This window comes from Leptonychotes weddellii, chromosome 2, assembly GCF_054177405.1.
Source record: "Leptonychotes weddellii isolate Sample4059 chromosome 2, ASM5417740v2, whole genome shotgun sequence".
Classification (NCBI taxonomy): domain Eukaryota; kingdom Metazoa; phylum Chordata; class Mammalia; order Carnivora; family Phocidae; genus Leptonychotes; species Leptonychotes weddellii.
The window spans coordinates 13096058-13108490 of record NC_138370.1 but is presented as its reverse complement, the minus strand read 5'-3'; the positions used below and the strand labels follow the sequence as shown (position 1 = coordinate 13108490).

The 12433-nt window shown below is 37.4% G+C and overlaps 1 protein-coding gene across 7 annotated transcripts in view; it reads right to left on the bottom strand.

Moving 5' to 3' along the window:
- SNX25 (sorting nexin 25) overlaps positions 1–12433 on the bottom strand; it is a 133855-nt gene that overhangs the window by 86114 nt on the left and 35308 nt on the right. For 4 of the 7 annotated variants that reach the window (XR_014141056.1, XM_081807679.1, XM_081807689.1 and 1 more), the window contains exon 3: positions 1–217. Coding sequence is in view for 6 of the 7 variants with exons in the window: in XM_081807679.1 (XP_081663805.1) it covers positions 1–217 (217 nt within the window). In the remaining variant the exon portion in view is untranslated. Of the gene's footprint in view, positions 218–9816; positions 9883–12433 lie in introns of all 7 variants that reach the window. The other 3 variants (XM_081807672.1, XM_081807668.1, XM_081807676.1) reach the window with 1 other exon arrangement.

The window sequence follows — 12433 nt, the reverse complement described above, 5'->3', positions numbered from 1 at the left end:
CTGGCATTCGCAGCTTTCAGGTCACAGAAATGAGTGAGTAAAGTTTTTACAACATCATTGCAGATGACTTTAACCACATCCACGTGGCTCAGTCTGTGACGCAGCTGTCTGGCAATTTCCCAAAAGTCTTCCAAGAGCAGGTGGTAAAGCTGTCCCTCATCTCTGCTGAGATTTCCATACCAGGACAGAACGTAATCTCTATAACTGTAGTCAAACACTACCAGGAATAAACAAAGCAATGAGTAAATCTTAGATGAAAGAAGCATATACCAAGACCGCATTTCTACTAGACGCTGAGGACCTACTATTCAATATTCACTGTTTAAAATATAAAGAGAGTAGATAACACAAGAGAAGACATAATCTTTCCTAGAATATTTGAAAATAAAAAGATTCTCATCTAACTAAAATTCTGGAGGTGTGGTGACCATATGTCCTGAATTTTTGTGGACAGCCCAATTTCTAAACATTCTATCCTGGGGCCAAACTATCTAAATTTACCAAAAAAACAGAGCATCTTACACAGTGGCAACACACTTACCGAGTCTGCCAGTCATCAATTTATTGCCTCTCGCTTCCAAATTCACCCTTTCTTGCCCTGCTTTATGATACTGGAGATAGACCATGTAAACATTTCTTTGCCAACCCATACCATGTTAGAGTTTGTCAGGAGAGGATGCTGGGGGGACTGTGGAGGAGGAAGGGGCTTCTTCTCGTCCTGGTTCCTGTGTGCTCTTCTCTGATTGCTCCTGCAGTGTGCGGCGGGCAGCAGCAGGTGGGGCATCAGATGGCCTCACCCCCCGCAGATTCTAATGGCATTCAGAGGGCAGCTCCCCAGAGAAGTCTGCTAGTACCCTGGGGCGGCTTCCCGTAGCCTGTGGCATCTCCCCCAAACTTCTCCACCATTACCTGGGCCACACATGTGCCCCCTCCAGCGAGACCTGGATCTCAACTTGGGGGTGAAGAAGGAACCCGCTCCCAAACACATCCCTCCTTGAAGTGCTCTGCCTTGGCCCCAGAAGTAGTGATTGCTCCCCTTATCTGCTCTTCCTATATTCTTTGGAGTTCTTTTTATTCCTCAGTAGTCAAGTCCCTTGGCAAGTTAATCATTCTTTATATTAAACTTTCTTGTTCAAGTATTATGTGGTTTCTGTCTCTTAATGAGACCCCAACTAACGCAGGAAGAATCCCCTAAGTCAGAGATCACACCAGGCTCAGCATCTGTGGCTGACAACCTTCTTTGGAAAATTTCTAGTATCTCTTTTCTTAATTCTGGATCAATTTTATGCCTTGGGAATAAAAACCCTTAGCTCTAGAGCAGTGCTGTCCAACAGAAATAGGAGAGTCACATACATAATTTTAAGTGTCTAGTAGCCACACTAAAAAAGGAAAAAAGAAATAGGTTAAATTTTAATAATATGTTTCAACTAATATATCCAAAATATTATGATTTCAATATATAATCAAGACTATCAATTAATGAAGTTTTTTTTTAAGATTTTATTTATTTATTTGACAGAGACACAGCAAGAGAGGAAACACAAGCAGGGGGAAGTGGGAGAGGGAGAAGCAGGCTTCCCGCTGAGCAGGGAGCCCGGCGCGGGACTTGATCCCAGGACCCTGGGCTCATGACCAGAGTGAAGGCAGATGCTTAACTATCTGAGCCACCTGGGCACCCCAATTAATGAGATTCTTTTCCCATGCTAAGTCTTCACCATCTGGTATATATTTTATACTTTCAGCACATCTTAATTTGGACTAGCCACATAACTCAATCGCCACTTGTACACGGTAGTTCTCTGTTGCTCAAGGCAGCTCAAGTCCACATAGAAGATGAAGACTGAAAAATAAAAATGTTACTGGACTAAAGTCGTGATTTTCCCAAGGGAGGAAGAACACAGCCCCATATCCGTGTTTCAGCATAAGGATACCTGTACTATTTTTTAAGCACGGCTTATTTCTCAAGGTTTTCTCTTTCCTTCTTCAAATACCACTTGATTTGGCTTAATTTTGATATGACCATACTTTGTCTCAGATAGTCTATCCTCTTGCTTTGCTTTGTTCCCAAGAATCCTGTGGAACAAAAAGTAACTTGGGATCCTGATTTACTGCACATCTGGCCCACAAATGTCTGACCCATAATTCTCAAATAATTCTGCAGGCCAGGACTGGGTGCTTGTTTTATTCATCTTGATTGCTATACACCAATTTTAGATGGGCTTAGGTGGGGGGGAGATGGGAAGGTGGCAGGAGAGAGGTCACAGTTCTTAGAAAACTGAATAGCAAATAGAACCTCCAGCTCAGAGTTCATCTTATGTAAGGATTCCATATATGTGCAAAAGCCCACAAGTCAAGGAAAGCGCCGTTCTTGTTTTAATATTCTGTGATGGCTTTTTTTTCTCAGAATATCAACTATGAAAGTATTATCCAATGCTTTTCCACATTTCCAGAATTTCTGCATTGTAGCTTTATAATAATTCAAAAATGGCATCTTAAATCCCATAGGTCAAAAACATACATAAATCATCAAGAATTTTGTTCACAGACACATATGTACAAAGGTTTAGCTAAATCCTCAAAGTGATTCCACTGGCCTCAGTAGTGGGATAAGACACTTAAGATAGCTTAAGCTTTATAGCTGAGAACGATTACTTGCCAAAGACTAAGGGGCAGGCATTTAAAAGGAAAAAAAAAAAAAAAAGAAAGATACTACCTCAATCTTTCATTTTTCATTAAATAAGCATTTAATTCTGGTATGTACGGCTTCCAGTATATAAGGTAGAATAGATATCTGCTGGACACAAAAGAAAAGGCAAAACAAAAGCAAAACCAACAAATAAATCATTTCCTAAACCTTTTGGCTATTTTCTGATCACTTCCAAATATTAATTTGAACAAATGGTTATGTTTTCTAGATTTTACAAAAAGTAGCCACATCTCATTCCTAATTGGACTATTCCATTTAGGAGAAAGCAGAAATGGTTTCTGACCTGGATATTTAAGAAATTGGAGCAAAAACAGGAGTAGGCTAATCCCATAATCTCACTTATTGACAAAAAGTAGACCACAGCTCCTACACAGTAATTGCGTTACATCCTCTCAAGAAATTGAGGCTCCAAGTGAAATAACTTGCTCAAAGTCAAATAAATGGTAAAGTCAAGTGTCCTATCTGCCAGTCAAACACTCTTCCTACTCAGCACACTGTAGTCCTGCATGAAGGTGGAACAAGTCACGTGAGTAAAAGACATGAGAAATCTGAATAGCGGCCCTTTCCATTGGATATCCAGCTTCTTTAAAACATTTATATGAAAAAAATATGCTAAAAATTGTCCTAGAAGGCACTAATAGGACCAATGGGTGGAAGTCATAAGAAATTGTTTTTTCCGTTCAACATAATGAATAAAATCATTAAAGCTATTCAAGATTCACAGTAAACGGTGAATATTCTATCATAAGAAACTCCTAAAACGAGCTGGATATCCAATGGACAAGGATGACCTAGAAAAAATTACTTCCTGAGATGGGGGGCTGAATTACGTAATCTCCACAGACTCTTGTCTGCAAAGCTTTTATATCCTTCTGGTAAGAGCCACCCTGACTACAAAGCACTGCTAATTTGTTCATTTGCAATTCTTTCTCCCTTACTCTCTTATTAAACAAAGTTGTCATACCACAGAATTTTTAACTAGTAGCAAATAAACCTATAACCCGAAACGTTTGGGAAATAGAAGCATTTTTCCTTTCGTTAAAATTTAGTTTCAAATTATAGAAGGAAATTAAAAGCAATTATAAGAGACTTAATATCTTTAAAATAAGATCTTCTTAGCACGCTAAAGGATTTATGTGAAGGGCATATTCATCTACATAATTTCCCATTACATGTGTTAACCACACACTGCATATGTTAATTAATACAGCTCTAAAATACTCCTCCAATACTACATTTTTGTTAGGAATTGATAAAAATGAATATGGGTAAAAATCTCAACTCAGGGGCGCCTGGATGATTCAGTCAGTTAAGCATCTGCCTTCCATTCAGGTCATGATCTCAGGGTCCTGGGATCGAGTCCCGCATCCCGCTCCCTGCTCAGTGGGGATCCTGCTTCTCCCTCTCCCTCTGCCTGCCACTCTGCCTACTTGTGTGTGTGCTCGCTCTCTCTCTCTGTCAAATAAATAAAATCTTCAAAAAAAAAAAAAAAAAAACACAACTCAGTAATAGAAGATATACCTGGAACTAATAAATCTCTATCAATAGCTTATCAGTACACCTTTAACCTAAGTATTATAAAAATATAGCAAATATAAAAAGTGTGAAACAAGGGCAATTGGCTGGCTCAGTCCATAAAGCATGTGACTCTTGATCTCAGGTCATGAGTTTGAGCTCCATGTGGGACAAAAAAAAAAAAAGAAGAAGAAGAAAAGAAAAGTATAAAACAGAGCTATGATTCTAAGTATATATTATGTAGCTAAATATACTCATTTATATACAAGTATATACATATACTCATTTAGATACAAGGGCACATATGAACAAAATATTTTAAAATATATCCTACAGATCAATTTGAAGAGACACAGAAATTCATGATAAAATTATTTTATGGTCTCTACTAAGAGATAAGCAGAAATAATATAACAAACCCCAATGAGAAATGGAAGAACATTTATGCTCATTGCCAAGCAAAGAGTTTTTCTTCTAAACACATAATAGCAGCCAACAAAAATTCAAGTGCTATTATCAGATCTATTTTCTAGACTACTCTCAATGAAATAAGCAGGTAAAAAGGAATCACTGCAGATTATAGAGAATGGAATAACATGTTTGGAACTTTGAGTAGGATTAATGTAAAAAAGAGGATTTAGGGTAACAAAGTAGGGAAAAACTGGAAGTGAGGAGACCAGTTAAAAGGCTACCATGTTAGTCTAGATAACGTGATATTAGGTAATCTCTACCTATAAATTTTCAGAACAAATGACTGAAACTAAGGAAATAGTATAAGAGAAAGAGCTCCATGATAGCCATTCTTCTACCTCTGCCTTTTCCCCAGAGCAATTCAAGATACAGTCTTCCCTGCCCAAGAGGTAAGGCCCCAAGGGTCATAAACATCCATGACCTGAGTCCCTTTGAACAAAGAAAGAGAGCTCATTCAACCAGGAACTGGCCTAATGGTAATAAGGACAATAATAATTCCATTGTTCATATAGATAGCACTCTGCAGTTTGCAAAGTTTTTAAAATGCAATTAGTAATTACTGTCTATGTGTGGAAGGAAACCCAACTTCTGGGAAAATTTAGGGTTATTAGTTTATGTCACTGATTGAGGTGTTCATTCAGTCAACAAAAAATGTATACATATTTCACACCACTGAGTAGAGTCATGAACTAGAAGAGTTGAGCCTAAAGGAGGTTAGGGGTGGGAGTGGAAGGTGGGAGAGTCATGGTCTTTCAAGTGTAGGTTCTGCTCCCTCTGTGTCACCATCTAATTCTTACAGTCTACCATCGTCTGGAAATGGCCACAGAGAGCCTAGTAAAAGAGATCACCACATCAGGTTCACCTTATCTAAGACAAGTTCCAAAGAAACTGAAAGTTCTGTTATACTTGGACAATGACCTTGTAATATCTTCTGTTATCATGATCGTTCACGTTATGGCCTTTTGTATAACCTGGACACTTTATTTTATAGGCACATTTACCCCTGAAATTCAGAAAAGTATTAAGAGCCAATCAAAACTAACAGAAATATGTTCATCTGGAAATGTACATTAATATTACATTTGTGAAGGATACTCCAAAAAGTAATGGAAGTAATGGTATTTATAAGACACTTGGACAACATCTTACAAGTCAAAGTGCAGAGGTCAGTATCCTCAATGCTTCGAAAAAGATAACATTACAAAGAACTGTATTTTCAATTCAAGAATTTAAATTGAAAGTTCTCCTGAGCAAATAGCAGGTACTCATTACTGAACTATATTATCTGGTCCACATTAGTGAGGTATTTCAGGGTAGCCTAGTAAAAATTAGGCTATAGATCTGAGATTTAATACTCATAAAGATTTTCAAAAGTATCTCCTGACAGTCTTCCTGGAAATGTAACTTTAGGAGAAACTTTTGAGAGCATCTGGTATAGAAAGGTGGCTATTCTGACTTCTCAAACATATGGTTCATTCATACCATATCTGAATCCCTAAAATACAGTTTTTACACTTAAAATTGGCTAACAAAGCACAGCAAATATATACTTCAATCATCTTCCCTGGGTATGCCGTTCAACTTCCAGCATTTTTAGCTTTAGTAATTTTTTTTGAAGATTTTATTTTTAAGTAATTTCTACATACAACATGGGGCTCAAACTCACAACCCTGAAACCAAGAGTCACATGCTCCACTGACTGAGCCAGCCAGGCACACCTCATAGCTTTAATAATTCTTATTGCTTCACAGAAAGCCAAACTGTATTATTTTGAGCTGCACTTTTAAATATTACTTCTCTCTTCTTTGTAATTCAATCTATAGAGATTTAAGACCAAGTCCTAATTTATATTGAGCTACAACACAAGCATACTTTTAGTAACAACAACAAAAAACCCACCCACGAACATTTATACATGCATATACACACACATACCTTGTATTTTACTCAACTCTTTGAATAAATCTGTTTTTAAAATACGTATTCTAGGGGCACCTGGGTGGCTCAGTCGTTAAGCATCTGCCTTCGGCTCAGGTCATAATCCCGGGTCCTGGGATGGAGCCCCACATCGGGAAGCTCAGCAGGAAGCCTGCTTCTCCCTCTCCCACTCCCCCTGCTTGTGTTCCCTCTCTTGCTGTCTCTCTCTGTCAAAAATTAAATAAAATCTTAAAAAAATATATGTATTCTAAAGGGAGTGAAACAAATATATAAAGGTAAGATGGAGTAATTATGTTATCTACTTCAAACTAACTTTAGGGGGAAATTTTTAAATAGTTCATAAGCACTTCATATCAACTGAACTCAAGTTACTGCAGCCTTAACAAGTGTACCTGCTATTAAATTTTGCAAACATACCAAGAGACCCTCAATTTTACCAATATAAGTCTACTATAGCTAGCTAATAACATTCAGAATTTCAATTAAATATACTGGTGCCAGGGCTTAGAAATGCAAATTAACATACTCCAGAGATGCATATTATAATCACTATAGGTTTTCCAAATACTTATGAAACCTCTTAACTTTCTCAACATGTATTTCTAGATTCCAATTCTTCATTAAATTAAATGTCTAAAATTTTTTAGAAGACAATTTTGGTTTTAGTTTATTGTTTTTAACGACTGCCTGATGCATACATTTTACTCTCATAACCAACTTTACAGTAGCCTTTAGTTCTTTTGGTAGATGATATAATATTCAACTTCACTGAAAATCATTTTGCTTAAAACAAGAGGAAATTGTAAACATTAAGAATAGAGTGGAAAAGAAAAAAATTATTATACCAAAGTTTAATTAACTAAAGCTCTTACCCAAAGGCTTTGGATAATACTATTCTTTCAAAATAAATCATTGCACAGAAATTAGACTGAGGATGATGTGGTTTGGGGTTTTTTTTGGTTTTGTTCTGTTTGGGTTTTTGTCAACCAGACCTCAATCCTTATCTTTTTTTTTTTTTTTTCCCATAAACACTTCTGAAACAAATTGGTCCATGGTTAAGTAAACATGCTATCTCAATTACAGAGCAACTTCACAGCCTTAAAAAATTAAAGAGATATCCATGTTCATAGCAGCATATTCACTATAACCAAAAGATGGAAGCAACCCAGATATCCAACAATGGATGAATGGATAAAGAAAATGTGGTTATAAGGGGCGCCTGGCTGGCTCAGTTAGTACAGCATGCGACTCTTGATCAAGGGGTTATAAATTGAAGCCCCACACTGGGTGGAGAGCTTACTTAAAAAAATAAATATTTTTTTAGATGTGGTTATATACATAAAATGGAATATTATTCAACCTTAAAAAGGAAAGAAATTCTGACATATCCTACAAACATGGATTAACCTTGAGAACACTATATTAAGTAAATATGCCAAACACAAAAGGACAAATACTACATGACCTCATTTATATGTAGTACCTAGAGTTGAGTTCATGGAGATAGAAAGTAGATGGTGATTACCAGGATCTGGGGAAGAGAGGAGTGGGTATTGTGGCTTAATAGGTTCAGAGTTTCAGTCTTGCAAGACGAAAAGAGTTCTAAAGACTTTATACAGCAACGAAAATGTACTTAACACTACTAAAGAGTACACTTAAAAATGGGTAAGATGGTAAATTTTATGCTATGTGTATTCTACAACAATTAAAAGAAAAAGAGAAGAATTCAATTCCAGGGATGGTGGAATAGCTTATATCAGACTAACCTTCCTACAGAAAACCATTAGGAACTCTAGAAAAAAAATATTAAAGAACTATTTAAAGGCACTGGAGAGAGGGGCGCCTGGGTGGCTCAGTCATTAAGCGTCTGCCTTCGGCTCAGGTCATGGTCCCAGGGTCCTGGGATCGAGCCCCGCATCGGGCTCCCTGCTCGGCAGGAAGCCTGCCTCTCCCTCTGCTGCTCCCCCTGCTTGTGCTCTCTGTCTGTCCCTCTCTCTGTCAAATAAATAAAGAAAATATTTTAAATTTAAAAAATTAAATAAATACATAAAGGCACTGGAGAGCAAAGTCAGAGAAACTGAAGGGAAAACCTACCCTTGATAGAAGGGACTAGTGCTGGTATGAACCACATTTATGTAACTTTCCCCAAAGCACTTGACGGTCCTAGCGGCACAAGGAAGTTCAAACTTAGACTGAACATCTGTATTTTTTTTTAATATAAGATATCAGAAAACAGAGTTAGGAACTGCCAAAGCAGACGGAAATAAGGGCAGGAAATACAAAGAAGACGGAGCCACAAAATCTGGATCACACGCTCTCAAACCCATTGCCGACTCTGCCCTACACACATATGGAGGAAAGACCGCAAGGAGACCAGCTCACAGCAACAGGTGGAAAATTGGAAGAGCTGAGCAGGTACTCTGACCACGTCTGGAGCTAGAGTCCTACCCGGTCGGTTAGAGGTGTGACCATGGACTTTCCACTGAAACTGTGTAAGGGACATGAACTAGATGACTTAAGCCTGTGTCCCAGGGCTGAGGGATTTACCTTAGACAAAATCCAGGCAGACCCGCCCTAAAAATATGGGTAAAACCAAGTATCCTCAAGTTGAACAGTCAAAAAATTAAGCTGCATACTAGACCAAAAACCAACACTCTTCAGAGGAAGATAACAGAAACTAGAATGTCTAGAAAGTAGCATCCACATTGTTCAGGATACAATAAAAAATAAGAAGACCTGAGATGAAACCAAAAAAAAAAAAAGTAACACATATATAAGAGAAAAACCAATGGATAGAAACCAACTCCAAGATAGCCTCAATTTTGGACTTCGCATACAGAGACTTTAAAGCAACTATATATATGTGTGTGTGTTCAAGGAATTCAAGATAAAGATGGTCATAATAAGTGACAGATGGGGAAATCTCAGCAAAGAACCAAATAGAAATTCTAGACAGGGGACGCCTGGGTGGCTCAGTTGGTTAAGCATCTGCCTTCAGCTCAGGTCATGATCCCAGGGTCCAGGATCCAGGGAGCCTACTTCTCCCTCTACCTGCTGCTCCCCCTGCTTGTGCGCGCGCTCTCTCTCTCTGACAAATAAATAAAATCTTTAAAAAACAAAAAAAAGAAATTCTAAAAGGAGAAGTACAATATTTGAAATAAAAAAATTCACTGGATACACTTAACTGTAGATTAAAAATGACAGAAAAACAGTCCGTGAACTTGAAGACAGATGAATAAAAATTATCCTATCTAGAGAACAGAAAGAAAAAAGAATTAGTAAATTAGACATCATCAAAATTAAAAACTTCTGCTCAAAGACAACATTAAAAAAATAAAAGGCAATCTACAAACTGGGAGAAAGTATTCACTGTAACTATATCTAACAAAGGATGTGAATCCAGAATCTTTAAAAACATTCCTACAAATAAATTATAAGTTAAATAAATTTTAAAAAGAAAGACTTGACCAGACACATCACAAATGAAGATATGGAAATGGTCAATAATCACATGAAAGGATGTTCAGCATCATTAGTTGCCACGGATATGCAATTTAAGGTCCCAGTAAGATTCTGTTTTACATTTATCAGAGTAGTTAAAATAGAACGAATGGCAACAGTAAATGTTGGTGATAATGTAAAACAATTGGAATGGTCATACACGGTGAGAGTCTAAATAAAGACATCATCACTTTACAATATTATTTGGCAATTTCTCATAAAGTTAAACACACACCTTACCCTAGGCCTGTCAATTCTACTCCTTGGAATTTGTCCAACAAATACCAGATATCAAAACAACATGATGCCAGAGTAAGAATAAACATCATGAAAAACATATGTCCACAAAAATATTTGTTTATAGGGGCGCCTGGGTAGCTCAGTTGGTTAAGCGACTGCCTTCGGCTCAGGTCATGATCCCAGGGTCCTGGGATCGAGTCCCGCAACGGGCTCCCTGCTCAGCAGGGAGTCTGCTTCTCCCTCTGACCCTCCCCCCTCTCATGCTCTCTATCTCATTCTCTCTCAAATAAATAAAATCTTTAAAAAAAATACTTGTTTATAGCAACTTTATCCAGTGTGTTTCAAAAAATTAGAAACAACCCAAATGTCCAAAAAAGAAAGGATAAATATATTGTGACACACTCATATTAGTATAATGGAATATTACTCAGTAGTAATAACAAAGAATGAACTGATACAGACAACTGATAAATCTTAAAAACATGCTGAGAAAAGAAGCCAGGCATAAAAGACTATATCCTGTATGATTCCATTTCTAAAAGGTTTAAGAACAGGCAAAACTAGGGGCACCTGGGTGGCTCAGTCATTGGGCATCTGCCTTCAGCTCAGGTCATGGTCCCAGGGTCCTGGGATCCAGCCCCGCATCGGGCTCCCTGCTCAGTGGGGAGCCTCCCTCCCCCACTCCCCCTGCTTGTGTTCCCTCTCTCACTGAGTCTCTCTGTCAAATAAATGAATAAAATCTTTAAAAAATAAAACAAACAGGCAAAACTAATCTATAATGATAGAAATTAGAACAAGGGAAGGTGGGTTTGATTAGAGGGGTACAGGTGGCAAGCTTTCTGTAATGACAGAAATGTTCCTTAGTTTCACAGGGTTGCTGGTTACATGGTTATACACATTTATGAAAATTACTGAATTGTATGTACACTTAAGATTTGTGCATTTCAAAGTATGTAAATTTTACCTCAATAAAAGCAATTAATTATTTTTAAACCACGATTTTGAGATTATGAATAAAAATTACTGGATTTTAAATTTGGCTTTTATCAAAGTCATCATACTTTACTAATACAAATATTTTAGAAGTTTAATTAGTCCCCAAAGTTCTAAAATTCTATGAATCCACACAATTTCAGACTGTCTCTGTACTTACATAGTACTCATCTTCAAATTTTTTTTTAATATTTTATTTATTTGACAGAGAGAGACACAGCGAGAAAGGGAACACAAGCAGGGGGAGCAGGAGAGGGAGAAGCAGGCTCCCCATGGAGCAGGGAGCCCGATGCGGGGCTTGATCCCAGGACCCTGGGATCATGACCTGAGCCGAAGGTAGACACTTAACGACTGAGCCACCCAGGTGCCCCTCATCTTCAAATTTTAATACAGTGATTTCTGTGAACTATGAAAGTAAACATACTTGCTATGTACTTATCACTTATTCAGTTCTCTCCACTTCATATCTAACACCCCATATTCACTTGAAAAACTCAGACTTTCTGCACTTGTAACTGAAATTGTGTTTTTAGAAATTTGATTTTAAAAATATTGTTTGAACTTTAATTTGATCATCAAAATATATCTTTTCAACTTTAATATTTCTAATTACACCTCATTTCCACTTCTACATGTAACAACACCATGCCCTCGGCAACCTACCTTCAACCTTGCTCAATACCAGTTCTACTGACATATCCTTCATTCTTTAAGAAGGCTGACCACTACACCCCTTAATTTGTTTAACTGATTTGTTGATGAGTGAGCCTAAGTGCACCCATCTCCAACACACCTTCTCTAGGTTATATCTAAAAGAAAAAATATTTCCTAATACCTATTTTAGGTAACAGAAAACAGATCCTTGTTTCATATGGTGGAATTAGCTCCACGTGGCCAGTTAGCTTCATGTGACCTGGAAATCCTACTTAATAAATATTTAAATCCCATCCATTCAACTAAAATATGGATGTATTTATTCATTCATCATAAAAATTCCTAATGCTACACACAGACAAGAAGGATAGATAAATTTGTTAGAGATTACAATTTTCCCTTTAGAACATAATG